At 50.0% G+C, this 25,424-nt stretch overlaps 11 protein-coding genes across 11 annotated transcripts; 7 read left to right on the top strand and 4 right to left on the bottom strand.

The window, feature by feature from the left end:
* Positions 1-371: 371 nt before the first annotated feature.
* N7447_008559 (putative esterase/lipase) lies at positions 372-1,250 on the top strand (the record flags this gene model as incomplete). Its single annotated transcript, XM_057232821.1, has 1 exon — positions 372-1,250. One exon carries the CDS (start codon positions 372-374, stop codon positions 1,248-1,250), a length of 879 nt encoding a protein of 292 aa, XP_057082363.1.
* A 633-nt stretch (positions 1,251-1,883) lies between these two features.
* On the top strand, positions 1,884-3,560 carry N7447_008558 (uncharacterized protein; the record flags this gene model as incomplete). Its single annotated transcript, XM_057232820.1, has 2 exons — positions 1,884-2,822; positions 2,877-3,560. The coding sequence occupies 2 exons, from the start codon at positions 1,884-1,886 to the stop codon at positions 3,558-3,560; spliced, it is 1,623 nt and encodes a 540-aa protein (XP_057082362.1).
* Positions 3,561-3,866: 306 nt separating this feature from the next.
* On the bottom strand, positions 3,867-4,948 carry N7447_008557 (uncharacterized protein; the record flags this gene model as incomplete). The annotated part of the gene is made up of 2 exons (XM_057232819.1): positions 3,867-4,798; positions 4,861-4,948. The coding sequence occupies 2 exons, from the start codon at positions 4,946-4,948 to the stop codon at positions 3,867-3,869; spliced, it is 1,020 nt and encodes a 339-aa protein (XP_057082361.1).
* Positions 4,949-5,729: 781 nt separating this feature from the next.
* Positions 5,730-7,517, top strand: N7447_008556 (SD08430p; the record flags this gene model as incomplete). Its single annotated transcript, XM_057232818.1, has 2 exons — positions 5,730-7,120; positions 7,172-7,517. 2 exons carry the CDS (start codon positions 5,730-5,732, stop codon positions 7,515-7,517), a joined length of 1,737 nt encoding a protein of 578 aa, XP_057082360.1.
* Positions 7,518-10,110: 2,593 nt separating this feature from the next.
* Positions 10,111-10,627, top strand: N7447_008555 (uncharacterized protein; the record flags this gene model as incomplete). The annotated part of the gene is made up of 2 exons (XM_057232817.1): positions 10,111-10,212; positions 10,262-10,627. 2 exons carry the CDS (start codon positions 10,111-10,113, stop codon positions 10,625-10,627), a joined length of 468 nt encoding a protein of 155 aa, XP_057082359.1.
* Positions 10,628-11,079: 452 nt separating this feature from the next.
* N7447_008554 (uncharacterized protein) lies at positions 11,080-11,871 on the bottom strand (the record flags this gene model as incomplete). The annotated part of the gene is made up of 1 exon (XM_057232816.1): positions 11,080-11,871. One exon carries the CDS (start codon positions 11,869-11,871, stop codon positions 11,080-11,082), a length of 792 nt encoding a protein of 263 aa, XP_057082358.1.
* A 941-nt stretch (positions 11,872-12,812) lies between these two features.
* N7447_008553 (uncharacterized protein) lies at positions 12,813-14,312 on the top strand (the record flags this gene model as incomplete). The annotated part of the gene is made up of 1 exon (XM_057232815.1): positions 12,813-14,312. One exon carries the CDS (start codon positions 12,813-12,815, stop codon positions 14,310-14,312), a length of 1,500 nt encoding a protein of 499 aa, XP_057082357.1.
* Positions 14,313-15,854: 1,542 nt separating this feature from the next.
* N7447_008552 (Zn(II)2Cys6 transcription factor domain-containing protein) lies at positions 15,855-17,623 on the bottom strand (the record flags this gene model as incomplete). The annotated part of the gene is made up of 3 exons (XM_057232814.1): positions 15,855-16,268; positions 16,312-17,456; positions 17,521-17,623. 3 exons carry the CDS (start codon positions 17,621-17,623, stop codon positions 15,855-15,857), a joined length of 1,662 nt encoding a protein of 553 aa, XP_057082356.1.
* Positions 17,624-18,620: 997 nt separating this feature from the next.
* Positions 18,621-19,325, top strand: N7447_008551 (Yae1 family protein; the record flags this gene model as incomplete). The annotated part of the gene is made up of 1 exon (XM_057232813.1): positions 18,621-19,325. One exon carries the CDS (start codon positions 18,621-18,623, stop codon positions 19,323-19,325), a length of 705 nt encoding a protein of 234 aa, XP_057082355.1.
* A 92-nt stretch (positions 19,326-19,417) lies between these two features.
* Positions 19,418-19,696, top strand: N7447_008550 (uncharacterized protein; the record flags this gene model as incomplete). The annotated part of the gene is made up of 1 exon (XM_057232812.1): positions 19,418-19,696. One exon carries the CDS (start codon positions 19,418-19,420, stop codon positions 19,694-19,696), a length of 279 nt encoding a protein of 92 aa, XP_057082354.1.
* Positions 19,697-22,054: 2,358 nt separating this feature from the next.
* On the bottom strand, positions 22,055-23,764 carry N7447_008549 (uncharacterized protein; the record flags this gene model as incomplete). The annotated part of the gene is made up of 1 exon (XM_057232811.1): positions 22,055-23,764. One exon carries the CDS (start codon positions 23,762-23,764, stop codon positions 22,055-22,057), a length of 1,710 nt encoding a protein of 569 aa, XP_057082353.1.
* Between the last annotated feature and the right edge of the window lie 1,660 nt (positions 23,765-25,424).

The following is a 25,424-nucleotide window of genomic DNA, read 5'->3' as shown; positions in this document are numbered from 1 at the left end:
AGAATAATGGGGATAAAGTGTCAGTGTCAGTCTTAGTAAGGTCACCCCAGTCAGTTGGATTGTCAGATTGTCGGGGGAAAAGTTACACTGTATGCTGCATGGGTGCCTTCAAATTCGGGCATAAACTTGGTTACCTAACTATAACTATAACTAACCAGTTCCATGGTCTTTGAATGAGTAGTATTGGATAGATACTACAGTATTAGAAACGAGGAATAACACATGTTAGTTGATTTCAAGCTAGTACCTCGGGGTTAGGCACTGCAAGATGTCAGCATAGACTAGACAAGGGTGGAGATCACCAGTGGTATCCTTAACCCCAGGCCTCGGCTGAGACTCAGCGTCAACATCTACCTCCCCCCACGTCAACAATGGATAGGCTGATGTATTATTACAATAAATGCTTCGCATTTATCATCCGAACATTCATGGGCTTTGCCAGAAATGTATCGGCCAATCCAGATGAAATCCACCACATCAAGTCCCGGGATGTGGGCCGCACGATCAAGGTTCATCTGTATCGACCGTCTGGCTCGGGCCCATCACCTGTCCTAATCAACTTTCACGGAAGTGGCTTCGTGATACCCCTCCATGGCGGCGACGATGAGTTTTGTCGACGAGTCAGTCATGAAACCAAGCACACTGTCTTGGACGTCCGCTACCGTCTGGCACCAGAACACCCCTTCCCTGCCGCCCTGAACGATGTCGAGGACGCCATCAAATATGTGTTCACCTGTCCTGATAAATTCGACTTGACCCGTGTATCGATATCAGGATTTAGTGCTGGTGGTAACCTGGCGCTGGTGGCAGCTTCAAGCCTCTTCCCTCGCGATACCTTCCGCTCCCTGATATCGATTTATCCTGTGACCGATCTAAGCCCTGACCCTGCCTCGAAGATCGCCCCAGCCCGTGGAGACTTTGTAATTCCTCTTCCCGTCATGCGCCTCTTTGACCGCTGCTATGTCCCCTCCTCAGTCGACAAGCGGGATCCCCGCATTTCGCCGCTCTTTGCCCAGGTGGATCGATTCCCACAGCGTGTCCTTATGATCACCGTTGATGGGGATACTCTTGCGCTTGAGGGAGAGGAGCTGGCCCAGAAGATCAACACATTGCAAGGCCGACATGTGGTCAGCGAGCGCCTGCTAGGGTGTAGTCATGGATGGGATAAGAGCACGAGAATGGGAACACCGCAATACCAAGCTAAAGAGCGGGCTTATCAACTAGCATTTGACATGCTGAACGGGAGCTAGTCTTATATCCAGATGGTATCTCCTGATATCTCGTGTTCCTGGCCTGATCTACACATGGCATGATCCATACTTTTCCATGGAACCGAGGCTATCTCCGTAACCCTAAGCCCTACTTTCCTTATATGGCCGAGGGGCTTCAGGGGATGTTCCCAGGGATCAAATGTATAGAGCTAGGAAATAATACGCCAGGCTATACAAATGCCGGGATGTTAAAACTGGGCAATGATAGTTGAGGAATTCTCAGACTATATAATCTTAGTTCATTTTAGTATATAAACGGTTATAGCTTAACCAATCCCATACCACTCAAGCTTAGCCCGTTTTAAAACCCCCATCGTCCCAGAGGGGATTGCGTCAGGGTCACCCGTGGGTCTTAATTATTATTTTTAACTAGAAATTGCCTAAAACGAAAAATCATGAGGAAACCAAAACAAGGTAGTTGTGTGTCCTTTCTACCTTTCTGGCCCCTTATTGCTTTGACCCTCCACCTTCTTATCCTCCTCTTGGAAACTCCCCTGGATGCCGTCATAGAACGCATCTTGTCCATGTGGACGAGTATTATTCTTAGCTGACTTTGCCTCCCATGTGCGCCCGCTGGTTAGGCGCTACATACCTCGTATAACTGTACATACAATGGCGTCAAGTACCGGGCCCATCTTCGATGAGGCCCAATATCGCACCGATGTCCTCCACCACCCCTCACCCGAATCAGAAGCAGCGCAGGCGCAACATCTAGCTGAAGAGGCTCAACAACTAGGTCTGGAAGTGCCAAAGATCCAAACATCTGTGCCACTAGCTGCCTCGATTACTTCAGGAATGGTTGATCATACCTCCCCAGTCCTGTCTTCTGGATCCTCAACCGATCGGAATTCCGCGTGCGGCTCCGTTACCCCGTCTCACGATCCATCCTCTCCGGTATCATCCGTGCTTGATCAGATCGTCGCGTCGCTATCCGATGTCACACTTGCCTCAGATCGCATTAAGGCCGGCAGTACACGATCACTGGCTTCGATGTCTACGCGCCCGACTTCCTTTTGCTCTAGTGAGGGGAAAACGGGCCTTGCTGGGCACGGATATAATGATCCATTCGAGCCCAAGTCGCATCGGCATTCAATTCTCAGCGTCGCCTCGGCCGACAAGAAGGAGAAGCGGCGGAGCAGCTTGAAGTCCGCCATTGGGAGAATTCATTTCCGCAAGAAGCGCACGTCCTCGGCCCTTATCTTGCCCTCAGATCCGCGCATGGCTATATCCACCAGCGACAAAGGCGTTGAACACGTTTTCTTCGAACCTAACCTGGAACCTAATAATGCTGCCCATGAGAATATTCCACCACATGCGACCAGCGAGGGATCGCCTCCCAGGTTGACAATTCCTCTGTTCAGCGAAGAGATGTTACAAAGAAGCCTGGACGATCCAGAGCTAAGTGAGATGCACGAACGGCATCAGATGGAAAGGAACCGACATCTAGCCTTCCAAGACGCCGCTCTAAGTACCCTCCGGCGTCGGCACCAGACCGCTCTCTCAGAGCAGCAGTCTGACAACCAACGCCAGGAGGAGGAGAAACGCGAAAAGGTTCGCTTTACAAACTTCAGTTATTTGACTATAGGCTAACAAGTGGTTGTACAGAACATCGAAGCCATAATCCAAATCGAAGAGCGACAGCTGGCGGTAGAAATTGAACAGCAACGCGAGTTCGATCGAGCCAAAATGAACTCGCGCACTCGCATCAAGCATATGGAGGGGTTCCTCCGCAATACCAGCCCACCGCCATCTCCCGCCGGGACATCGACCAGAAATTCCACCGGAGCTGAACGGTCCTCGGAATCATTCTCAGAATCCGAGTCAACTCCCCCACCCCGTGTGTTCACTCGCCAACACATGGAGCAGCTAGAACAACAATACCACTCCCACAAAAGCATGGACCAGCTCCATGACGCCCGAATCAAAGTCCTCCGTGACCGCCAAGAACTTAAACTGCAGGAAGCCACGGCGCGTATGGAGAAGGAACTGGAAGAAATGTGTAACCGACACATCCAGGACGTTGCTACCTTACAAGCCGAGCACCAACGGGAGGAAGCCTCTCTCATGCAAGCCTTGGATACGAAGAAGGAGACCTTGCGGCACCGCTGGTATTTGGAAGAGGCTGTCCTACGTCGGCATCTCGAGGTGCGACATGGCCAATCATATGGTCCTTTGCCGCTTCTCACTTTCACAACTCCCAACACCCCCATATCGGTTGTAGTACACTCACCACTCGAAACTTCAACCCCGGATACAATCCACCCTAGCCAGGATTGTATGCCTCTTTAACTTGGAGATGATGACACGACATCTACTCAATATACCCCGTTAATCCCCTCTTCTGTCTCTCTTATGCCCCTTACCCTTGTTGTAATAATTTTGGTCTGCTTTTGGATCAAATTGTCACCTACACATATACACGCCTTGCGGCGGCTTTTGGTCTCATGATAGCATATATTTGGTGGAGACCATGGAATACATAGACATACCAAGCCTGTTTATAATCTAAGTGCAATGAAATTGAAATTCAAAATAATTCAATCATTTCGCATTGGGGTATCTCTTGCTGAAAAACATCATGAAACAAACAACACCTCATGGCGGCGGGGATCCAGACAACACATCCACCCTCAATCTATCCAAAACCGTCTCAACCCTCCCGCCCCCACCAGTCATCGCATCCTCAATCTTCTTATCCCGACCCTCATCGCCAATAACAACAGCCCGCTCCACAACCCCAGCATTAGACAACGTGAACCGTCCAACACGTCCATCAACCCACTCAACCCGCACATACCGCGTCTCCAACGAAACACCAGCCAAAGAAATAATCCCCGTATCCCGATCCGGCGAAACATCAAACGGCAAAGACCCCCCACCCTCACCAATAAGTCCTAATTTCTCACGCAGGAACTCAACCGCATCCACACGCATATGCCACGCAACAAGCTCCCTCCGAAGCTCGCGCACAAACCCCCGCAAATCTTGTTTCCGGACATGACTGCTGCTCTTCCACGGCTTCGCGGGCTCGGCCTCATCCTCAGCAGATGAACCCCCGTCCGTATTGCCATCTCTATTGTCGCGCGATACACCAGGCCGCGGTAGATAAACGCTCTCCAGCTTCGCGATCGATATAAACCCCGGCACAGTGTGTCGATACACCTTCAGCATCTTGGCAGAACCTGAACCGAGACTGGGAGCGCGCCGCTGGGGTTGGAGGAGGATGTAGTATGGTTTTGCGAAGCGGCCGTTGCGCGCGCATATGTCGATGCGGACGCCGAGGAGAGGCGTGGTGGGGGCTGTTGGGGACGGGTCTTTGAATGGGAAGGCTGTTACGCCGAAGGCGATGCGGTGGTGATTTGAGGTGGTGTGGGCACCGGCGGCGTGCACGAGGGGGGAGATTGTTGTGAGGGGGTCGGTTGGAGTTGCTGTGGTGGGTTTGGGTTGTTTGCGGAGGAGTCTTTGGATTGGGTCGGTTGTTAGGAGGCTGGATGTGAGGAGGCGCTTGTGTTTTTGGAGGTTTTGGACTTTGTTTGGGTTAGTTTTGGGTTTCGATTTAGGGTCTGGGTGGGATGCTTCGGATGCTTACTTTCTGCGCGCATTGAGGCGATCTCTGTGTCTAGTTCTTCTTCTTCCGGGTCTGGTGATGCGGGGGCGCGAGATGTGGTGGTCGCCATTTTGGATGTTCCAGAGGGTTGATTGGAAAACTGTGTAGTGTAGGGTCCTTGGAGGGATTATGCGTATTTGGCTTTCCCTCACAAGGAAGGTTGTCGCAGAAGGTAAGCGAGATGCGTGGTGGAGGAATTGGGGATTGGAGTTGTTTATTTGTGACACGTGATCATGTCAACATCTGACGCGATCAGATGTCTAGGTTGGCTCAGCCGATGTTATTTTATGCGAGATCTAAACGCCTGAGCAGATCCTGGTAGTGGACTAAGCCTCAATGGTGTCTAGGCTGAAGGTGTGCTTTGACTATGGAGTATATTGATCTGATATTAATCTGATATGAATGCTTAACCCTGCCGAGTGTGTTGACGTGGTGACCTCATAGTAGTTATTAAGTGCTATGTGTGTGCCAAAGTAAAGACAATACATATCAAGATCAGATTCAGAATATGTCTGTCTATACCCACGTTCAAGGATTTTTATGTAAAAGATTAAAATAGATAACTCCCCCGGCTCCCCGGATCTGCACAGCCAAGAGGCCAGCTTGCCTCATGCCTTTTTGTCATCCGGTTCGATCCCCCACCAAACATCCATGAGGTTTCTTTCTTTTCATATCCCTCATTCACTCCTTCATTCTCGGATTCATACAAGACAGGGTATTTGAATCTGGCCTCTTCACAGCTGAACCTGTCCCATCCCTTTCATTCAATATCATAATACCAACTTCGGTCCTCGATCCAATCAGGACGAAGTTGACGAAGGCGATCTCTCCCTACCATAACATAACATTCAATGACACGCAAGAACGCGACCCTCTCGAAGCGCCGGTCCAAACCCAGTCTAAAAGTTGCTACCGGGTCAAACGGACGTGCGAATGGGAAGATGAATAACAGCATCGAAATGCGCAGGAGGGACACGCCATCCACGGAGACCTCCGCCGAAAGAACAGCCAACCTTATGTCAAGACCTTCCTTCTCCCTCGACAATGAACCGATCGTGCCTCAAACCCCGATCCAGACAAATACAACTTTTCACAACCTACCGCGCAGTGACCGACGCAACTTCCTGCTGCTAGTTTTGTTATACTTCCTCCAAGGAATCCCCATGGGCCTAGCCACCGGCTCTGTACCATTCCTGCTCAAGCCCTACCTTTCATACGGCCAGATTGGAATCTTCTCGCTCGCCTCGTACCCATACTCGCTCAAATTGTTTTGGAGTCCTATTGTCGATGCTGTGTGGAGTACGCGCTTTGGTCGGCGCAAGAGCTGGATCACGCCCGTGCAGGTGATTGCCGGATTAGCTATGATTTATATGGGTGGCCATATCGAAGATATGATGGTCCAGGCCGGTGCGGATAATGGCGCGGGGGTCTGGAAATTCACATACTGGTGGTTTATGTTGGTGCTTTTCTGTGCCACCCAGGATATTGCTGTGGATGGATGGGCTATCACTTTGATGTCCCCGCCTAATATATCCTATGCCTCGACTGCCCAAACCGTCGGTCTGACAGCGGGCCACTTCCTGTCCTACACTGTCTTCTTGGCTTTCAACTCGAAGGACTTTGCAAACAGATGGTTCCGAACCATCCCCGGAGAGGGCGGTCTGCTCTCCCTCGGCACTTATCTCAACTTCTGGGGCTGGGCTTATTTGATCGTGACGTGTGGTCTGGCCTTCCTCAAGAAGGAAGAACGCACCAAGGAACGTGACAGCATTATGGATGTGTATAAAAGCATGTGGAGCGTTCTGAAGTTGAAGAACATCCAGACCATCATTCTGATTCATCTCATTGCCAAGATCGGCTTCCAGGCCAATGACGGAGTCACTAGTCTCAAGCTCCTGGATAAGGGCTTTGGCCAAGACAACATGGCCCTGGTTGTGTTGATCGACTTCCCCTTTGAAATCATGCTGGGCTACTATGCGGGCCAGTGGTCAACCAACTACGGAGCAATGCGCCTCTGGGGCTGGGCCTTTATTGGACGACTGGCAGCCGCCGTGCTCGCCCAATTTACTGTCATGATCTACCCCACTGCCTCCGAAGTGCCAATGTGGTACATGGTCACAGTAATTGGCGAGCATGTCCTCTCAACCTTCATGAACACGGTCATGTTCGTCGCCATCTCGGCCTTCCACGCCCGCATTGCGGACCCAGCCATTGGCGGAACGTACATGACTCTTCTTGCCACGTAAGTCCTACTATCTGCCCTCTCCCTTACATCACGCTAACATATCCTCAGTGTCTCCAACCTTGGTGGAACATTCCCCCGCATTTTTGTCCTCAAACTCGTCGACATCTTCACAGAAGCAACATGTCTTCCCCCAGCCATCGCCCCGGCTGCCGACTCCCTCAAAGATGCCCTCATAACGACGTCATTCTCCTGCGCCCTCGAGCCAGAGAAGAACCGCTGCATCAACGGCGGCGGTACCTGTCGCATCGACCGTGACGGGTACTATATGACCAACATACTCTGTGTGCTCATTGGCACGCTCACATTCATTATGTTTATCAAACCGGCTGCGCAAAAGCTACAGGACCTGCCTCTCCGGGCTTGGCGGTTGACGTCTAATTCCCAGCGGGAGTGATAAGTTTCTCGACTGTGGTTCCTGGTGTGTAGTGACGGCCTTTAATGTCTTTGTATCCCCTCTGTCTGGGATATTCTATAGATTGAATAAATAAATAATTTAGACAAGGCATTCTTTTCGCACATCGCGCTTTTAACGGGGGTGTTCGCACACGGGGATTCATGCCACGAAACATATCAAATGAGCTTCTAGGTCTCCTGGTCACTAATCACGATGAGAGGCTGAGCTTTTATGTGGCATCAGTCTCATTTGCCCATGTTGTGTAGGTAGTGATCAGGCATTGATGCGAGAAAGTGCCCAATGGCTAATGCCATTTGCTCTATATGAGGGGGACAAAGCTGTCACCTCGCTTTGAGTCTTAAGCTAATCGTTTGGATGGGATTTCTGTCCACAAGTGAAATCATTTTTAGATAGAAGATTCGCTTGCGGGATTTACCACGTCTATCCTCGAGCGATGTCTTTTGGATTCTGCCGGTGACTTTTTGAGCGCCATCCAGCTCCTTGAGGAACGTGGCTGCTTCGCTGAAAGAGATCGGCGGCTCCCGGAACATTGCCAACAGGATAGTGCATATCTTTTGTCTCTGGTCAGTTCTCTTCAGCACCTGAAAAAAAAACACGAATCGACTCTACAGTGGGCATCACAAGGGCTTGACACCCTTGAAGATTCTGTAGAGCGGTTTGGAGACGACTCAACGCGAGGTTCGGAGATACTCTGGGCAAAAAGATAAGGGTCCCAAACGATCGTTACTGGAGAAGTTGAAGAGTGCTCCCAGAACTATCCAATATGGGTTGTTTGTTTCACGCGGTCGACGAACTTTGTCGCAGAGTTGATATTCCTTTAAAAAACCTCATTGTTGATCTCGGTCTCGACAACAACAAGCTCATCAGCGAAAGCCAGCAGACTTGACTTCAGACACGCTCCCTGGTCGATGATCTGACGGTGCCAGTGTCTAATTTATCAGCCAAGGCGTCGGAGTTGTACGAGCAAAATACGTCGAAGATAACCCAGTGGCTCACCCCACCGCTACTTGAAGATCCATAGCCAGCTATTGACCAACCTAGCCCACGGCTCACGTTAATGGCTACTTGACAGAGACGAAGTTATTTGCCGGAAGTCTGTCGATAAGTCCCAGGACATGAAACTTGGAGGTAATTGAGTTGCTACTCGCGAACAAGTCCACGCTGGATGTAGAGAAAGATTTGTCAAATCCACTTGCGCTTGCCATGGGGCATCACTGTTTTGATGCCGCCCAGATGCTTCACGATGCATGTGGTACAATTGCCCATCTTGATCCAGTGGGACCCAATTGTTGCCACATATAATAACATCTGCCTAGCAAGCAACGTGCATGGCAGCAAGAAGATGAGACTTTATAAGATGAATTGACGTACAAGAAGAGGCACTGGGTAGAAGAGCTCCAAGCTGGTGACAGGATTTCGAGTGCCCCTATGTCGAGATATGGTGCGTGGGGGATCTTTGTGGCAGAGGCGTTTATTGAGGTATTTAGTACGTGATCGGTTACGGACCAAAGGATTACACCAGAAAGACGAGACTAGACAAGAAGTTGAAAGGTATAACCGATAAATTCCGGAATTCCTCTCTTGCGGTAAGCAGAACCTACGTCTTCTTTTCATTTTTGGATAGCATCAAAAGCTCCAGGCAAAGCATAATACATGAGGCATTATTGTATCTGTTATAGAAAAATAGATTCATGCATGCAGGTAGTGCACATCGGGAGAGAGAGCCTCTTTTGTCCAGATATGCGAAGAGCTTCGCAGAGTTCTGTACTTCTTTCTGTTTAACCAGCCCGGGTACTCAACCCGAAGTGTCAATAAACACATTGAGACAGTTACACGATAAAGCAAGCAATATCACGCTCGACTTCAAGCCATCTGGAAACCGTGGCATTTGCAACCAAGGATTTCCATCGCCCCCATCGACAATTCAGATAGCCATGGAGGCCAGGGCCTAACCACACGGTCATCAACCCGTATGACCGGCTGAAGAACGCAATCTCCTGGTTATATTCCAAGCTGCGCGTAAGCCAGTATCAAACCCGTGTCGTTCTTAAGCCAAGCAAGCGCTCATTCGCCGTGTTCCTGAATTGACGAGACAACCACCACAAAAATGGCATATTCGCCTTTTATTCCGAGATCAGGTCCGGACGAGCCGCACCGCAGCATATACGATACAACCCTTCAGAAATCAAGACCTTGACAATACTCTGTCCAATGAGAAGCCCAAAAACTTTAGCGCTTATCCCCGATGCCAAGAACAGACTTATCCGAGACCCTCTATAGAGTACTCCGTACTAGCTTTTCGTTGGTCGAGTTCTTTCAGTTGCATTTTCGCTGCAGGTAAACGGAGTTGTCCTCGAGCCGATGGAGTCTCGACTGGCTCTCGGTCAATGTGATTGGAGGCGCAGACTCCGCTTCTGCAGGTGCCCTTTTGTTCTAAAATAGTCTGACTGGGATATGAGTGTTGAAAAAGAAGCAATTCTGCGCCTGTTCCTGGATATTTCAAATAAACATTCCATTCACTCTTTTTGATCTCGTTCCATACTTCTTACTTGATTGCACCGACTATAGCATAATGAAATTTCTCGCTGCGTGCCTGACACTGGTTGGCGTCTCTCCCTGGAGGGTGAACGCACTGCCTAACCCTGAAGATCTCAATGTCCTTGCTTACAGAGCTGTACGTCAAAGAAATCAAATCCCGAGTCAAACGTGCTAATGTTTAGTAGTGGGACTTCCGTTTCCTTAGTGAAGCACCTCCGGTTTGCAACAGCTCTGTGAACAATATCCAATACTCCATTCTCCACTACTCTGGCGCAAAATCGCGTGACTGTCAGGCATTGAATACTGCCGAATACAACTCAACAAACGTCAAGAGTATCTCATGGAAGAGCCCCTCGCAGCAAGACCGGTACGATCTTTGCATGTTCAGCTCGCCTGACTGTTCCGGCGGGGAGAGTGGCCTGCTGGGCAAAATTACCAATGGCTGGGATGTCTGTTATTTGTACAATGGGTTTGAGGCATGGACCATTGTTCCGAATGGAAATCCTTGTGTTGCAGTTGTGGGCGGTGATAATGAAGGTGGGGAGGAATAGATGGGTCTGGTCTGATATTTGGGAAAATGTTGATACTGCGTGGTAAGGTGTGTATCTGACAAAGGTTTATATGGTTGGACATGATGTTTGTTCAAGGGCTAAAGTGCAAGAAACAAATGGACTTGTGATCAATGTATTAATGCCAAGACAGCATCGCCTTAACGTAAGGCCGTGGCTTGCCGCATCTGCTCCCTCGGAAGGTATCGAAAGAATTTCCTACGAGAATTGTAAAGAATAGGTAGTTGGATATCGTAGAGTGGGGTGTAACAGTGAAGTGAAGGTCAATGAGTAGTCGCTCAGAGATCTGTTGAGCTTCCAAAGGATGATAAATTCCGCTGCAAGCCGAGGTGCCCGATGCTATCAGGTCTAGGTATGCCGGCAGCATTACCGAGCTCTCCGTAGTGGGAGGTGAAGATCTTGAAAAGTGCAACCCACCCATTTTGAGATGGGGACTATTTCTTAGCATCCCGCTGCAACTCTCGAACAACGGAATCAAGCACAAACATAGCAAACCCACGATGCAACCTCAGAACCCAATCTGGAACAGTCTTCTGTTTCCCCATCTCACCCTCTGCATCCACAACCTCATAATCGTGCGCACTTGAAAACCTAACCTCAACAAACATCCCCTGTCCATTCATCTGGAATGGCTCCGAGACACTCATCTCATGTCGGAGAGATGACATCAAGCGCCAAGGATACCCCCACCGCGCAATCTTCTCAAAGAACTCACGGGGTCCGTCCGGCAATTCCGAAGAGACCAATAGTCCGTTACTGTCCGCGTCAACAGAAGGGAGTCGCTGCACTTGCAATAAACCATTAAGCAGAGGGCGCGGCGCGCCGGTGGTTTTGTCTGGCAAGAATCCTTCCGCTGAGTTCCCTGTATCGCCTGATGTGAAGCGGAAGCTAGTGAATAGACCGACGATAAAGCCCTCAGCTCGTAAGATCTTGCCTCCGAGGACGGATCTAGCCCATGCATACTCGAGCTCTGTTTTTGTTGGTGTCTTTAGGCTTGGGACGCGTGCGTCAAGGTTTTGTAGGGGTATTTGTGCGGCATAGATGTTGGCATATGCGCAGTGCTGGGTATTTGGGTTCTGAGGTTTCCGGAGGGCCTTGCTACCCGCTGCGGGAGGAAGTTCTGGGTACTTTTCTTCGAGATGGCAAAGTCCACGGTGGATGCCGTAGCTGGCTATGCCGGTAGCGGCGGTGGTGTAGCCTAGCAGGCGGATGGATCGTCGGGGCATAGTTGTGACTGTTTAGGGGTACTTAGAAGAGTTCACATAGACCTCACGTACATATTAAAGATAGAACGTGGGGAGTCAGGGCTTCTAACTACTTTGAGCACATCATCTGATGCGCTTGGGGGCCAAAGACAATGCTGGCTCAACGCCATGATCGCATTGGTCTTTACATCAAATCCTCGGAATATATATATCTCAGTCATGAATTTATTAAATCCCCCCAAGCAGCAAGATATTGCGTAAAAAGAACCACACTATAAGGAAAAGTTGATATAGACACATTAATATGATTCTTTTGACGTAGGAATCCGTACAAAGACCTGGAGCTTAGAATTCTGGGGAGATCCATTGCACTCGACCAACTGGATGCGACTACCAGGCTTCAGAACATTTCCCAGTTTGCACCCAATAGGAAGCCGCTCGACCTTTTTCAGACCCCAGACCAAGAAGCGTTCGTCAATGATGTCGAAGTGATCATTTCGCCCCTGGCTCTCAGGAAACTGCTGGAGGTCATGCTGGCGAAGATTGAGATGGGGATTTGCCAGGGCAAAACTGGATCCAATGTCAACTCAGCGCAGAACAAGCTATTTCTGAGAATATTTGGTGGTCAAGTCCAGTAGATTTCGGGGAACCTGGGGATATACAAATTCTTCTGCAGCCGGAGGCATGGACACTTAAGCTTACGCTCTCTTGGCTCAAAATGTCGGAGATGTCGATTGTGCAACCATATATAACAGGCTATAGGCTAAAACAACGTTGTAATGATTGTGTTCCTTCTGCAACTCCCACTGGAATGGCTGGACTTGGATGGTAGCGGGTCGGAGATGGGTGGTCGTGATTGACCAAGAATCTGCGAACTGACCACGATCCTCCGAAAAGCCCAGGATACAATTACTAATCACTCTTAGTTAAGTAGGGGAAATAGAAAGGCCTTCATCGAACTAATGAGAGAATTCAGGCCTGTGAATATCCTCCTTCTCAGCTTCTTCATCCTCGGAATGATCAACGCAACCATGATCAAACCTGTGGCCGAAAACGCCATCTACCGCCTCGCTGGCCTAGGGGGAATCCTAGCTGGCCAGACCATAACCCCAAAATCGGAGGGTAGTGCTCGCGATGAGCCCCAGCCTCGTGCATGGACCGTACGCTCTGGGGTGTATACTCCGCGCGAAGTGGTCGAGGGCTTTGCTTCCCTTCTAGACACGGTCGTCCACCGTCTAGGCGAGGATGCCCCAGATAAGAGACCCGCCAGGGCATTACTCCTCGACAATGTTGCCTCCAACTTGGCCACCCACACTAGGGAATCCACCCTGCCCTTCCAGAAGGATGTGCCCGATCTCTCGCGTAAGGAGATGAAGGAGCAGGCCGATCGAATCGGAAAGACCCTCGTCAAATGGGCGCGTGAGGCTTCCACTGGCCCATTCGACCCAGAACTCGACATCCGCAGCCCATGCGAGAATCATCTGCTTACCCCAGTAAATGTCGACCTCATGTTCGGGCATCGCAGTCGGCCACACCTGATGCAGCTGTTCAATGAATACATGCACCAGATGGTACTGCTTCGTGATGCTCTCCTGCCGTTCCGAAACTTCGATGAGGTCCTGATTCCCATCGACGGCAAGGCTGCCCGGGGAATTCGTCATCTAGAGCCCAGTCGGGCGCAATTCCTGACAACCCTTGTCACCAAGAGCGTGACTCAGGTGTCGGTCCTAGCATATGCTAAAGCGCTTCTGGCACCAGATCTGCCCCGAACCGACACCGGTGGTTATGGTTTCCAGTATGAGCATGGCACCATCCTGCCCGCTGTTCTGAGCGGCGGAGATACCCATTTCCACTTGCTACAGTATATCCCCGCCAAGCTCGATCCATCTCAGAAGGACATCCTGTTCGACTACGAATTTCCTGATTATTATACTGCCCCGCGTCCGGAGATTTCCCCTGGATCCGAGGTGCCGGCCGACGATTTGCTGAATTTCCCCTCCGAGTCCGCATCTCCTGTGGTTCAGAATGCCAGTCTTGGCCTGGTACCCTCGACCTACTCCACTCCTATCCGTCAACTAGAGCTCCGCCTCGAGTTTAACAACGGAAAGTGCATCGGTGTCGATATCGGTCAGATTGCCCGCGGTCACCGCTACGCCTACCAGGCCCTTGTGGGCAAGGAGGCAGACCTCCCAGCTCAGTCTGCTATTGTCCACTCGGCCCTGGACATTCTCTTACACCCCGAGCGTGGTGTTATCACCGCAAAACAGGGCGGTGTCCATGTTATCCCAACCGTGGAGCCCATCATTGCTCTCGCAACTCTTGGCAAGCTGTATCCGGAGAACGTTGTGCTCCTGCCGGAGAATGGTGATCTCGGCCAGACTAAAAAGGCTGGTAAGGGATTCGAACCCAAATTCATTGTCTGGGGTGGTGTGAAGCATGGTGGCTTTAAGGGACATTTCTGATTTCGGCATGTTCATTCTAGTTGGGTATTGCATTGGGATTGTTTTCATTGCGGTGGTTGTTTTCTGCTTCCTTGGGTAATCGCTTCTATCATATCTATGTTCAAAGTTTAACGCATACAGTATGATATTACCTTTTACTCTTATCATACCGACTGTTCCTTTTTCAGACGGTGTGCGAGTCACACACAGTAATTAAAGCTAGTTGGTTGCCACACACTGCAACCCTGATATCGAAAGTCAAAGTAGCGTACATCCACAAGCTCCCAAATTTGCATTGGTAGAAAGTCTTATATCCCTGTAGCTCAGAATCAAAGCAATTTTGTTCTTGCTTAAAAGTCATCCATTGTTACCGGAGCTTGGGCGAATATTAGCTAGACTTCATATCGTATCCCCTTACGATGAACCACCCACCTCCTTGAATTACTACAATAACAAGTATCCCTGGGACGGCAAAACGGTGGATATATGGGCAAGGTGCTAATACCTACTTTCAGACAATTTAGTTATCTCTGAAGACAGATTACATCGGTGTAATTGTCTGGGAGTACCGCTTAATCTCAGGTGTTTACTTTAACCTCTCTATATATTAATATACGAGATAGGCAGTTTAAACACTACATCCATATATGGCCAAGAAAGCCTCAACTTATAGAAAGATAAACCTCATTTTTGATATTCCAAAATCAGACCAAAGAGACTTCACGAAAGCCTAGAAACCAGCCCGCGCATTCTCTCCTTGACATGAGACATAACAAAACTCCCTAGCTCCCTGTGCATAACCGGTCTCTCTTCTCCATCAAGATCTCCATACGTATCTTCCAATGCCCCTCTATTGCTAGCGACTTCCATATAAAGAGAGCGGTTCTCTTCCTCGCCGATGCACACAAGAAAACTGCCAAGCTTAAGGAGTATCGAGTTCAAAATCAGACGACACATACGTCCGTTGCCGTCGATAAAAGGATGAATATTGACAAAGATGTGCGTATATTTTGAAGCAATGGCGATAGGGTCAACCGTTCCTTTAGCAATGACTTCTTTCAGATAGGATGTTGGGGCCAAGGAGTGCTTGGAAATTGTGCTACGTGATGAAGTGTACAGTGAATCACGTCCCCTGAGGCTTATATATATTGTATATAGGTTGTGACATAATGATGTATGTGATAAATATGTATAAAAAGCTTTTCCATTTGAGCCTCAATCTCTAATAATGATGTCTTTTGTTTCTTCACCTCAGCCCGGAGTTGACTGTACCATGCAGAGTATAAGGATATTAGAGAATAGATAAGTACGGAGTATTAGAGGCTAGAAGTTCTCGCCAAAGTATTGGTTTTACATATAGAAATTCCAGTAAACGTTTTAATTCCAGACCATTTCATGACCGTCATAGGACGGATATTGATAAACATAGAAACCCCAACATGGTAGAGACATCTTGCAATATTGCACCAATAGGACCCAGAAGGCCAAGCCTCCAATAAGTTAAAGAACACAATAAAAGAAGAGGAATGGACAGAGGACCCATATACATCCAATGTGGCCCATTTATTCATCCCCGTCATACTTAGCCCGAATCTTATGACACGCCAGAATCATCCTTGTTAAAGGTTGCAGTATCGCGACGTCCAACTTTCCCGCACGGTCCAGGTCGAGTAAGTCCTGGAGGGTAGACGGGGCAGGTGATGTCGGGCGAGCGTGTTCGCGGGCGACTTGCCATTCTGCATCGCTGCAGACGCGCCACATGTACTCCGGGGCTGGAAGGGGCATCTGTAAAATCATGGCATCATTCAACGGCTCAAAGTAGTCATGGTGCAGCTTCCGGGCTTCGGCGGCGAGTATATTAACGACGTGGACGAAGAAGACGTTGCGACGGAGGGATTCAGCAAATTTCCACTCGGACCAGCCTGCTTCGTTTCGCTCGAGGGCCTTTTGGTGCAGTTTACAGAGGCGCCGGGTCATCTGTGCGGCAATCGAAGAATCAGTGGTGCGGATTTAAGGGAACAGGGAGGAACGGTAGAGTACTCGCCTTCAGGAAAAAGTAACCGTGGAGTTCTGCAGCGTTGCCCGAGTCTTCGCGACGTCGCTCATTCCTATCTTTGAAGGGCGTGCTATAACCCGATCTGGGGGATTCTACAGACGGGCCCCCAAAGAGTCCCAAGATCTGATATACGCAAACAGCATGCAGGGCGGCGAGGCAGGTTTCCGGGCGGTCGCTGTAAAGATGAAACTCGCGGACTAGCCGCTCACGTTGCGAGTTGATCATGTTGTCAACGAAGTCAACGCTGGACTCGACAGAGCTCAAATATGCCGATACACAGGCAACGGCAATGCCGAGGGGCTCAGCCATGCCGTTCTTAGAGCACCGATAGAGACTGTGGTGGATGAAGGGGGACCAGAAGTTAGGCTGTATCATCATTCGTGAATAGTCGCGCAGGATCCCGAAAAGCTCCTGAGATAGACTGGCTGTGTCTCGCAGTGTTGTATCGGACAAATCCGGGACAAAGGAGCTAGCAAAAACACTTGTAACATCCCCGGAGACACCAGAGTCGGAGGTCTCTAAGTCGTCACGTCCCGCGGACGGCTCCTGGTGACTACTGCTCGCCGACAAGGATAGGGGTGGTAAGGAGAGGTCTAGCGAATCCCGCGAAAGTAATAGAGAATTGTTATCTAATGAGTGCGGTTCCTTGGACTTTTCCTCCGGCGCAAGAAAGGAGGACGTCTGGTCGTGCAGATAATCCACAAAGTCTGATGATGGATCAGGCCATGTAGCCTGGCTAGGAAAGCCAGTTTCATCATGGATAAAACCGACATTATGCAGTGGTGGGCTCCAGGTGATGCCGTCCCCGGGCAAGGTCATGGCTGAGACAGGGAAAACAGAGGTCAAACCCATGGATGTCGGTTCCAGAGTTACTTCCATGGGCGACATATGCTCCCGGCCCGTGTCTTGATCTCCCCATGTTGGAGATGTCAAAGACGTGTTGGGATAGTGACAGGTTGTGCCCATCTGAATACATCGACTACAGGCTGGGCGGGTCAATGAACAGCGCAACTTCTTTTGGACGCATGTTTCACAAGACTTGCGCTTTGATGCGCGTTTCTGGCCAAATGTTTTGGCACAGCGACGTCGATGTCGGTCCCGGAGATCCCCTGTCGGATACGTCAAAAATTAAATCCAACAGATCGATTGCATGCACGCAAATAGAAAACGTACGGCGTCCGTAGGCCTTGTTACAGAGATCACAGCGAAACTCTGCATCCGTCGCGTCGGGGGAGTTGTGGCTATCGGTATGTCCAGTGTAGTTATTCCAGTCCATAATGCTCGGAGTGAACGATGAATGACTGGGGTTATGTGTAATTTTGGAGGCGGTAGGCGGTGCCATAGGTCAAAGAGCAAATAAGTAGAATGCGCCTCAGCCCTTTCGACTAATATACGATGTCGAAAGAAGAACTGGTATGTTGTCACAGGCCAGAGCGGAGCACTAGCGCCCCCTCAACGAGCACCCTTCAGAGTTGGCATCTAATTCAGTACACCGCCGTATATAGGCACAACGCATTCTTTCTACCGATTTCCTATAGTCGGCTCTTGCCTTGGTTACAGCAATTGCAGGCCCTGGCAAGCATACGAAACATGCCCGTGGACTACTGAACCTTTTACACGTAGTTCGTATATTGTATATCAGGCTTTCTCATTCGGATATGAAGTCTCCTTCGTAATGTAAGCTTATATATTTTTTCCAATTGATTTTCGGCATAGTGGGTGGAGTGGTTAATTGTCAAAGTAGGAGTGATTTCATACCTATGGCAAACTCCACAAGCAGGGTGTACAATATAATTGTAAAAAATACATAAGGGCTTAGAATCAATATCAAATGAATATGCTGTATGCCCAGCCTCGTTACTATATATGGGGTCTATCAGGGGTGCAGACGGGGATCGACTCGGACAATATACGCATGATGTAAGCGTATACACACTCGTGATTGATAACGTCAGGAATCTAAGAGGAATGAAGAGTGACTTGTCTGCTCAGCTATCCGGAATAGTATGGGGTGATTCAGGAATGGCTTTCGCACTTGTTCAAATGGGATTGCCCGCTTCAAAACTATTCGATGCATACTTCAACGGCGGGGCGATCCGTTGATTCACATATGACTTAATCGCCCGTACCCGCTACCTTTTTTTTTTCTCAGACCTACACAGACGTCAACCTCCCAATTACTCACAACCCTACACTCAGCATCCAGGTCAACGATCCGTATGACAGCTACAGACTCCTCATCCGCACAATCCACCCCCTCTTCAGCAACAACAATGTCGCCCCAAGTGGCCCAACACGACCCCGCAATCGAGAACTCCCTCGACGACATCTTCGGCTCATCGCCACCCCACGAAAGCACACTTGCATCAACAAATCCAATCACCTCATCCGAGCCCTCCGACCTCCCCGGTCTCCGCCGCCAACACGTGACAGCAGGCTACCGCGACGGCACATCCGCCTCAAAGGGCGCGCACGTGCAAGACGGGTTCGACGGAGGTTTCCCCGTCGGCGCGCAGCTGGGTATGCGCGCTGGTACTATACTGGGCATTATGGAGGGACTGCTACGCGGGTTCGAGGAGCGAAGTGGACCGGGTGTTGTGAAGAAGCCGACTGTGCGGGCCGGCCATTCTGCTACTGGATCTGGGCCTACGAAGAGGGATGACGGTGGTGATAGTGAGATTGCGGAGTCACGCCGGCAGAAGAGAGAGCAGATCCGTGTGCTTTATGAAACTGCGCTCAAGGAGCTGGATGTGCAAGCTGTTTTTGCCGGGGCTGATGGGGCTGGCGCGGAGGTCAACCCGAGGGCCGAGGCCGGGGAGGAAAAGCCGGAGACTCAGCTTGGGCGGAAGGGAGATGTTGTTGTTTCGAAATGGGAGGGGAGGGTCGATGTGCCGAGGTGGGAGGAGAATATGGAGGCTTTGGAGATGAAGGACAAGGAAGAGGGCAAGGGTGAGACCCAGGCTGTGGAGCACAGTTGAAGTTGTCCTGGATTTGTGCAATCATGGCTTGCACTATGTGTTTGTCATTGATACGACACAAGGCTGTACTTTGCCTGAAGATCTACAAAACAATGCCCCACCAGGTACAGGCACGGGGGAAGGGAAATGTCTCCTCTCGTCTTGCAGATGCGAATGCAGGATTGAGTTTCCGCAGAAATTGGCGGGTCGACTGTCTTTCGGGGTCTCTGTTACTCGTTCCCCGCTGCAGGCTCATCCCTGCCGCGGAAATCAAATACTTGGAACAAGCTCCGCTGCCACTGCAAGGTTGGTGCGGCGGACGGGCGGGGCGGAAGGCCGGTCCGGTCTGTATGTCCTCGGTTGTTTGGGGTAGAAAGGTCGTGCTGCGCTGAGACATTGACGCTGGGGTCTCTATACACTACTGTCGGTACGGCTGTTGCTATGGTAGTGTTGCGGGTCGGATTTGGTGGCCGAGTTTATCTTGGCAATTTCAAAGACATTTTGCCAGACTTTCGGTCAACAAACAGTCAACGACTCAATTATATTACAATGCGTTCTACAAATCGGAGTGGATTTGTCAGAGCAAACAAAAGCAACTACAAATGGCGCCTGCCTGTCAAACACGAGACGTAAATGATAAGTCATATGTCAAACAACGTTGTAACGCTACCTGTCAAATTTATGCTGTCATCGCACAAATCAAAAGTCCCTACAAAAACACAGCAGAAAGGTCTAGACAACCCAGATCGGGCTCCCTACAGCTCCACAACACAAACTCCGATAGATCTGAAACTTGCCAGGTTGGCGGGTCTCGGGGACGCAATGGGCGTACAGCCGGTTGGATCCGCCAGCTTGCCTTGCGTGAGAGGTCGCAGCGGAAGAGCTCCAACTCAGGGTGATGGAGATTTGGTTGGCCGACCCAAATAAACACCCTGTCTAGCGTTACCTGTCAAAGCGAGAAGTAGAAGATCGGCCAGTTATGTTGGAGTTGGAGAACATTGGCTCGTCATATTAGGTTGACGGATTGATGAATGAGGGGGAGACGGGGAAGCCGTAGATTGGCCGGATATGTCTTGCGAACCAGATTAGTAGGCTTCATTTAAGCTTGTATGACACAGGGCTCAGATTGGCAGATCAAACGAAGCGGGACTAGTCTTTTCAGCCGAGGTGGAAATTCAAGGTCTCGGACAACGTAGCGGTTGGCCCTTGGCGGACGTTGAGGGGCGGTCGATGCAAGGGATAGGACGCATCGTCATATCTGGGTTACCTGTATAGAATATCCTTAAGTACTCCGTACTGGGAATGCAGCTGTTAGTATTTGTAACAGGACAGCTTGATTGTGTGAACTGCGTGGGAGGTGTACATCGGGCGCAATTGTCGGTCAATGGGTTTTAGTTGGCATGTGCCGTTCTAAGCCCTAAGTACTCAAACCTCAACGCCTCAAAATGTCGGCCATTCCACATCCGCGGCCGGTGGATCCCCTCCCGCGGTCCCCGGTGCATCCGCTGTGGAGAACTTACGAATAGCTGCACTTCGAGAATTCGACATGTAAACAGGGTATTAGTGTGATGCTGGCAGACCCAGTATCTGGAATTCAATTCCTGTCGCTGTTCTGAAACAGATGCAAGAGAAGCTGCGGGCAATGGGGATGTGGAATGACCATGACGCGCCACATACGTGGCACGTTGGGCTGTGCAAGTCCTCTCGACAAGTCGGCTGTTCGCAGGCAGAAGTCAAAAACTGCTAGCTGAGGGGAAAGTTCGGGCCTGGGGGAAGGTTCGGTGGCTCCCTTCGCCCTTGTTGGTGCCTTGGGCTGGCTGGTTCTCTAATGGGTCGCCGTGCATGGCGTAGACTAAGATGCCTTGTCTACATGTTATCTAGTAGAAGAGCTGTTGTTACATAGTTCTCATTACTCGGGTCAATGGATAGCTCGAGGATGTTGCGGTAGTATCGAAGATACCGTTGGGGATGGTCTAGAATCCGGAGTCCCGCATTCCGCAAAACGTCCTCATCTCCTAGACAACGAAGTAGTAAAGAATCGTTCATGTTTCTAGTAAAATGTGATGGTGTCTATTTTTGTCTATCCAGAGAGCAACGAAGTAGTGAAACACTTTTTTTTTGATGAATGCAAGAAAGAGGCCAGAGAATGCGAATGTTGGGTCATTGGAACACAGACAACACAAGGCGTCGTGTTCCTCTATATTGGATTATAGATCACAGTTGGAAAGGGATGGTTGTCGTAGCAGTAGTAGCAGGACATGATTCTGTCACACATGGTAGAGATGAAGACCGTTGATAGTAACTTCGTAATAAAACAGTGCAATGATAATACAGCACGCGAAATAGCGCGATCAAGACATGGAAGGAAATCAACGCAACGAGATGACAAGTAGGAAAATTAAAGATAGTTAGCTCGAGGGTGTCGAGTCATAAGTCGGTAGTCGTGGTCTCTAGGACCAGGCATCGTGTTCGGTTCGTGGCGCGAGATAGCGCGTGCAAAGAACGTTTTTGAGTGCGTCTGTGTCCAGCCACATTCGGGTCTGGAGATTCATTATTTTCATTTGGCGCGGGAAGCAGAATAGCATTTTTGCGTAAGGGAGTGGACGTGTTCGTAATCATCGAGACACATTGGAGGCATGATGGCAATGATATGAAATCGTTGGAGTGATCGTTGGTAAAGTCGGTATGTTGTAGCATGGTTTCGTCCGTAAAATTAAACCCAGAGAACCGGAACGCCGATTGAAAAAGCATCAGATGGTGGTAACATTGGTCTTCTTGTGAGACTTTGGGGGCTTCTGGCAATTTAATGAACGCAGGGAGCTCATGAATCGCTGCAAGAGAGGCCTTTGCTCGCGAGCTCCATTGATAGGGGCTTGGGAGTACTGGTCGTAGCAGAACGAAGTCAACTTCTCCTTGTCACCCTTGTCAGAGTTGGAATTGTTGGAGTATGTGGGGGAGTCAGAGCGCTGGCGGCGCCGGAACTGTGCTTGGAAAGCGGCAGCTGCGGAGCGGTCAACGTCGGAGCTGTTGGTACTGCTGTTCTTGCGGGAGCGGGGAGGGCGAGTCAGAGAGGTGGAGGAGGGAGCAACCAGACGCAGTGTATTCAGGCCGTTGTATGACCTCATGGCATCTTTGACAGTGCTGGGCCGGTCCATGCTGGGGCGGAAGGCTTCTGGGATAGGCTCCCCCATGATGTCCTCTGGCATACACGGGAACTGCTCGAAGGTCTGGCCATCGAGCATAGTTTGGTGAAGTCTAGGCTGTGACTTGGCACCGCGGAGTTTAGCACGGCTCCGAACCTTGCGCAGGGTGTCGATGGGCCGGCGGGACATGGATTTACGGCCAGCAGACTCGGACTCGGAGTCGGACTCCCAGACGGACTGCTCGCAGAAGGCATCGATGGTTGAAATTGAAGGTCGCTCCATTGAAGTTGCGGTCCACTGGCGGGAGATCGGTGGGGAGCTAGCCACAGGACTGGGAACGGGACTAGGGCAGTCGTTGGCGGGGATGAACAGTGGGTGGTCAAAGTGTGTCATGTGAGGTTCCATGGTGACGGGGTTGATCAAGGATGGAGGGGAGATCATGGAAGCGTCCAGGGGAGGGCGGGTTCCAGGACTGGATTGCTTGCGACGAGAGGTGTTGTGGAAACTCGCCGCACGCGACAGGTTGAGAACAGCAGGAGGCTGCTTCCTACGGTGAGTCCGCGATGTGCAGGACCCTGTTGCGTCCTCATAGCCCATGGTGATAGTTGTGGTAGAATCGTTGGAGTGTTGAAAGCAAGGTGTGGTTGGACGAGTATCCGCCGGAGTCAAAGCCGGCACCGGAGGGGGAGGGGGAAGAGAGTATTTAGGTGGTGTAGATGCAGGGAGATAGAAGCGGCGACGCGGCTCGCTCTGAACCTGGTTTGCGTGCTCGTACAGCTGCTGAGTAGCCTCGAAGACAGCGTCGGGGCAGCTAGGTGAATCGTAGGCAGAAGAAAAAGAGGTGCTAGGTGTCAAGTCTGGGGTGGTGCTGTCCGTGTGAATGGAGCTGAACGAGACGTGGCTGCTGTGAAGCGGACTGTCTTCCTCCGTTGAGGGAGTGTATCGGTGGAATCTCAAGCTGTTCTCCAACTCCACCTGTGCGAGTGTGGAGCGATCTGGTCCAGGGTATTGTAATGGGTTGTGGATGTCCTTGTTGTGGGTCAAGGAGAGAGGGTAATATTGGCTTTCGTCTTCAAAACTATCATTGCGCATATCCGATGTGTAAGGATTCCAAGACGGCGTAGCTGCCAATGATTCTTCGAGGTAAAAGGGATCGAGATTGGACTCTTCAAGGACCTTTGCGCCGGCTGTTGGGTAGTAAGATGATCCTCGCTTTGCAGGTGATGGTGATGGTAGACAAATTGTAGTCTCTGATCTATTGCGATCTTGATACAGCACGTCCAACTCGCCTGGACAATAAAGGCCTCTGTGATCCATGGGACTGTAAGCTCGAGTAGTATGAAAGAGAAGTAACACGAGGAATGCAAGATCTCTAGGATCTAGGCACAATCAAATACAGTGATGGAAGAGAGGAGAGTTGCCACCAGGACGAGACCAAGAGAAGGAATGAGGAATGAAATGACCGAAGTGGAGGCCAGGGTGGAGGGGATATGTTTATACCAAAAATAACCTTGAGGACCTAGAAGCCCTAGGCCTATGATCCGGTGGCTAGCGGGAAAAGCAGATGCATGCCAATGCACAATGTAAACAACACAAGCACAGACGATCATGACCTATCTGACCTTGCATGGTCCCCTTCCGTAGGGATGTTGCAGCAAGGACCCTTCCATTGGGTCCTCCAGCAAGGGCGCGCGGAACTCGACCCGTACAATTGGCACTAAGAAACATCCCGAAGCATCACAATGAGGATTGTATCTCCGTGTGTCTGTGTCCTTGTGTTCCTGTGTTCTCGTGCTCTGTGTTTCCTGTATGTCTGTGATATGGAAGCCAAGGAAGTGACGCGAGGTCTTCGTACCACCAGATCTCACTCCAAGCATTTGGAATATTTTCAGCCTGTCAGAGGCAAAAGTTGGGAAAAAGATTTTTACCGACATCTGCAGTGTGCAGAAGTCCTGTGCAGTGGCTGGGAGAAAATGTGAGATATCACTGGCCGTCTGGTGCGAAGTTCCCGGGATCAGCCACTAATGCTGCCGATCGCCTTGATCTGTGATCTATTAGCTCTGTCACTTTGACAGTGTACTTTGGAGAGTACTTTGGTCCTTTTCTCGGTCAACACCGTTGCACATTCTTCGTAATCCTAGCAACGTTAAATCGAGCCTCATAAATTCGATACCATAACGTTCCATCTCGGAAATTGTTCTCCAAGCACCTACGTCATGGGCTTATTCTATTTTTTTTTTTTGGTCCTTTACTTTCTTTGCTTTTGAGTAATGGCTAGAGAGCTTTAACGCTTTTTTCAAGCCCAGTGACATCAGTGTTAAACCTAGGAGTGAAGAGCTATACTTTCTCCCTGGTGTTTCTAGTCTTCCTACTTCTCCTAGTTTTGCCTTGATTCCTTTGGGAAATCGGTGCCTGGATTGAAGTTAGTCAGATAACCCATCATAATTTGCCACATAGATTTGGATGGTCGGACACTCAAGGAGCTGAGGTAGACCCTGACAGTAGACGAATCACACATGTTGTGCATCTGTAACTCTGACATTGTGCTGCCATTGGTTCTTCATCGAACTCTTTTTTCTTATTATTTTGTGATCGGACCATACAACATACAAATCCACTTCCAGCTGGTCAATGTGTTAATGTGTTTGCTGGGTCCAACCGCAGATGTTGCCGTATCTCATGGGTCTCAAAGCTCTATATTCTATAACCCCCGAAATTGCTATTTTTCTGTATCGTTGCAAGTCTGTAAGCCCTCAAAGAGACCAAAACAAAACAAAACAAACCCGAGACATATGCTCAGCTAAGTCCATGAACCCCACATTCCATCGAAAAGTTTGACCTGCATGCATCCCGCTACACGTACAGCCGAAGTGCAGCCATCCCGCCCATGTAGTATAAGTATGGACGCACTCCCCAGTAGAGTACCCCTGATCTGCAGGCCCAGTAGCTCTTTATCGTCCAGTTCATGCACTGTTTG

This window comes from Penicillium robsamsonii, assembly GCF_028829455.1.
Source record: "Penicillium robsamsonii strain IBT 29466 chromosome Unknown utg000005l_segment0_segment0, whole genome shotgun sequence".
NCBI classification, from domain to species: domain Eukaryota; kingdom Fungi; phylum Ascomycota; class Eurotiomycetes; order Eurotiales; family Aspergillaceae; genus Penicillium; species Penicillium robsamsonii.
The sequence above is the reverse complement of the archived record's forward strand: the minus strand, read 5'-3'. Positions and strand labels throughout refer to the sequence as shown.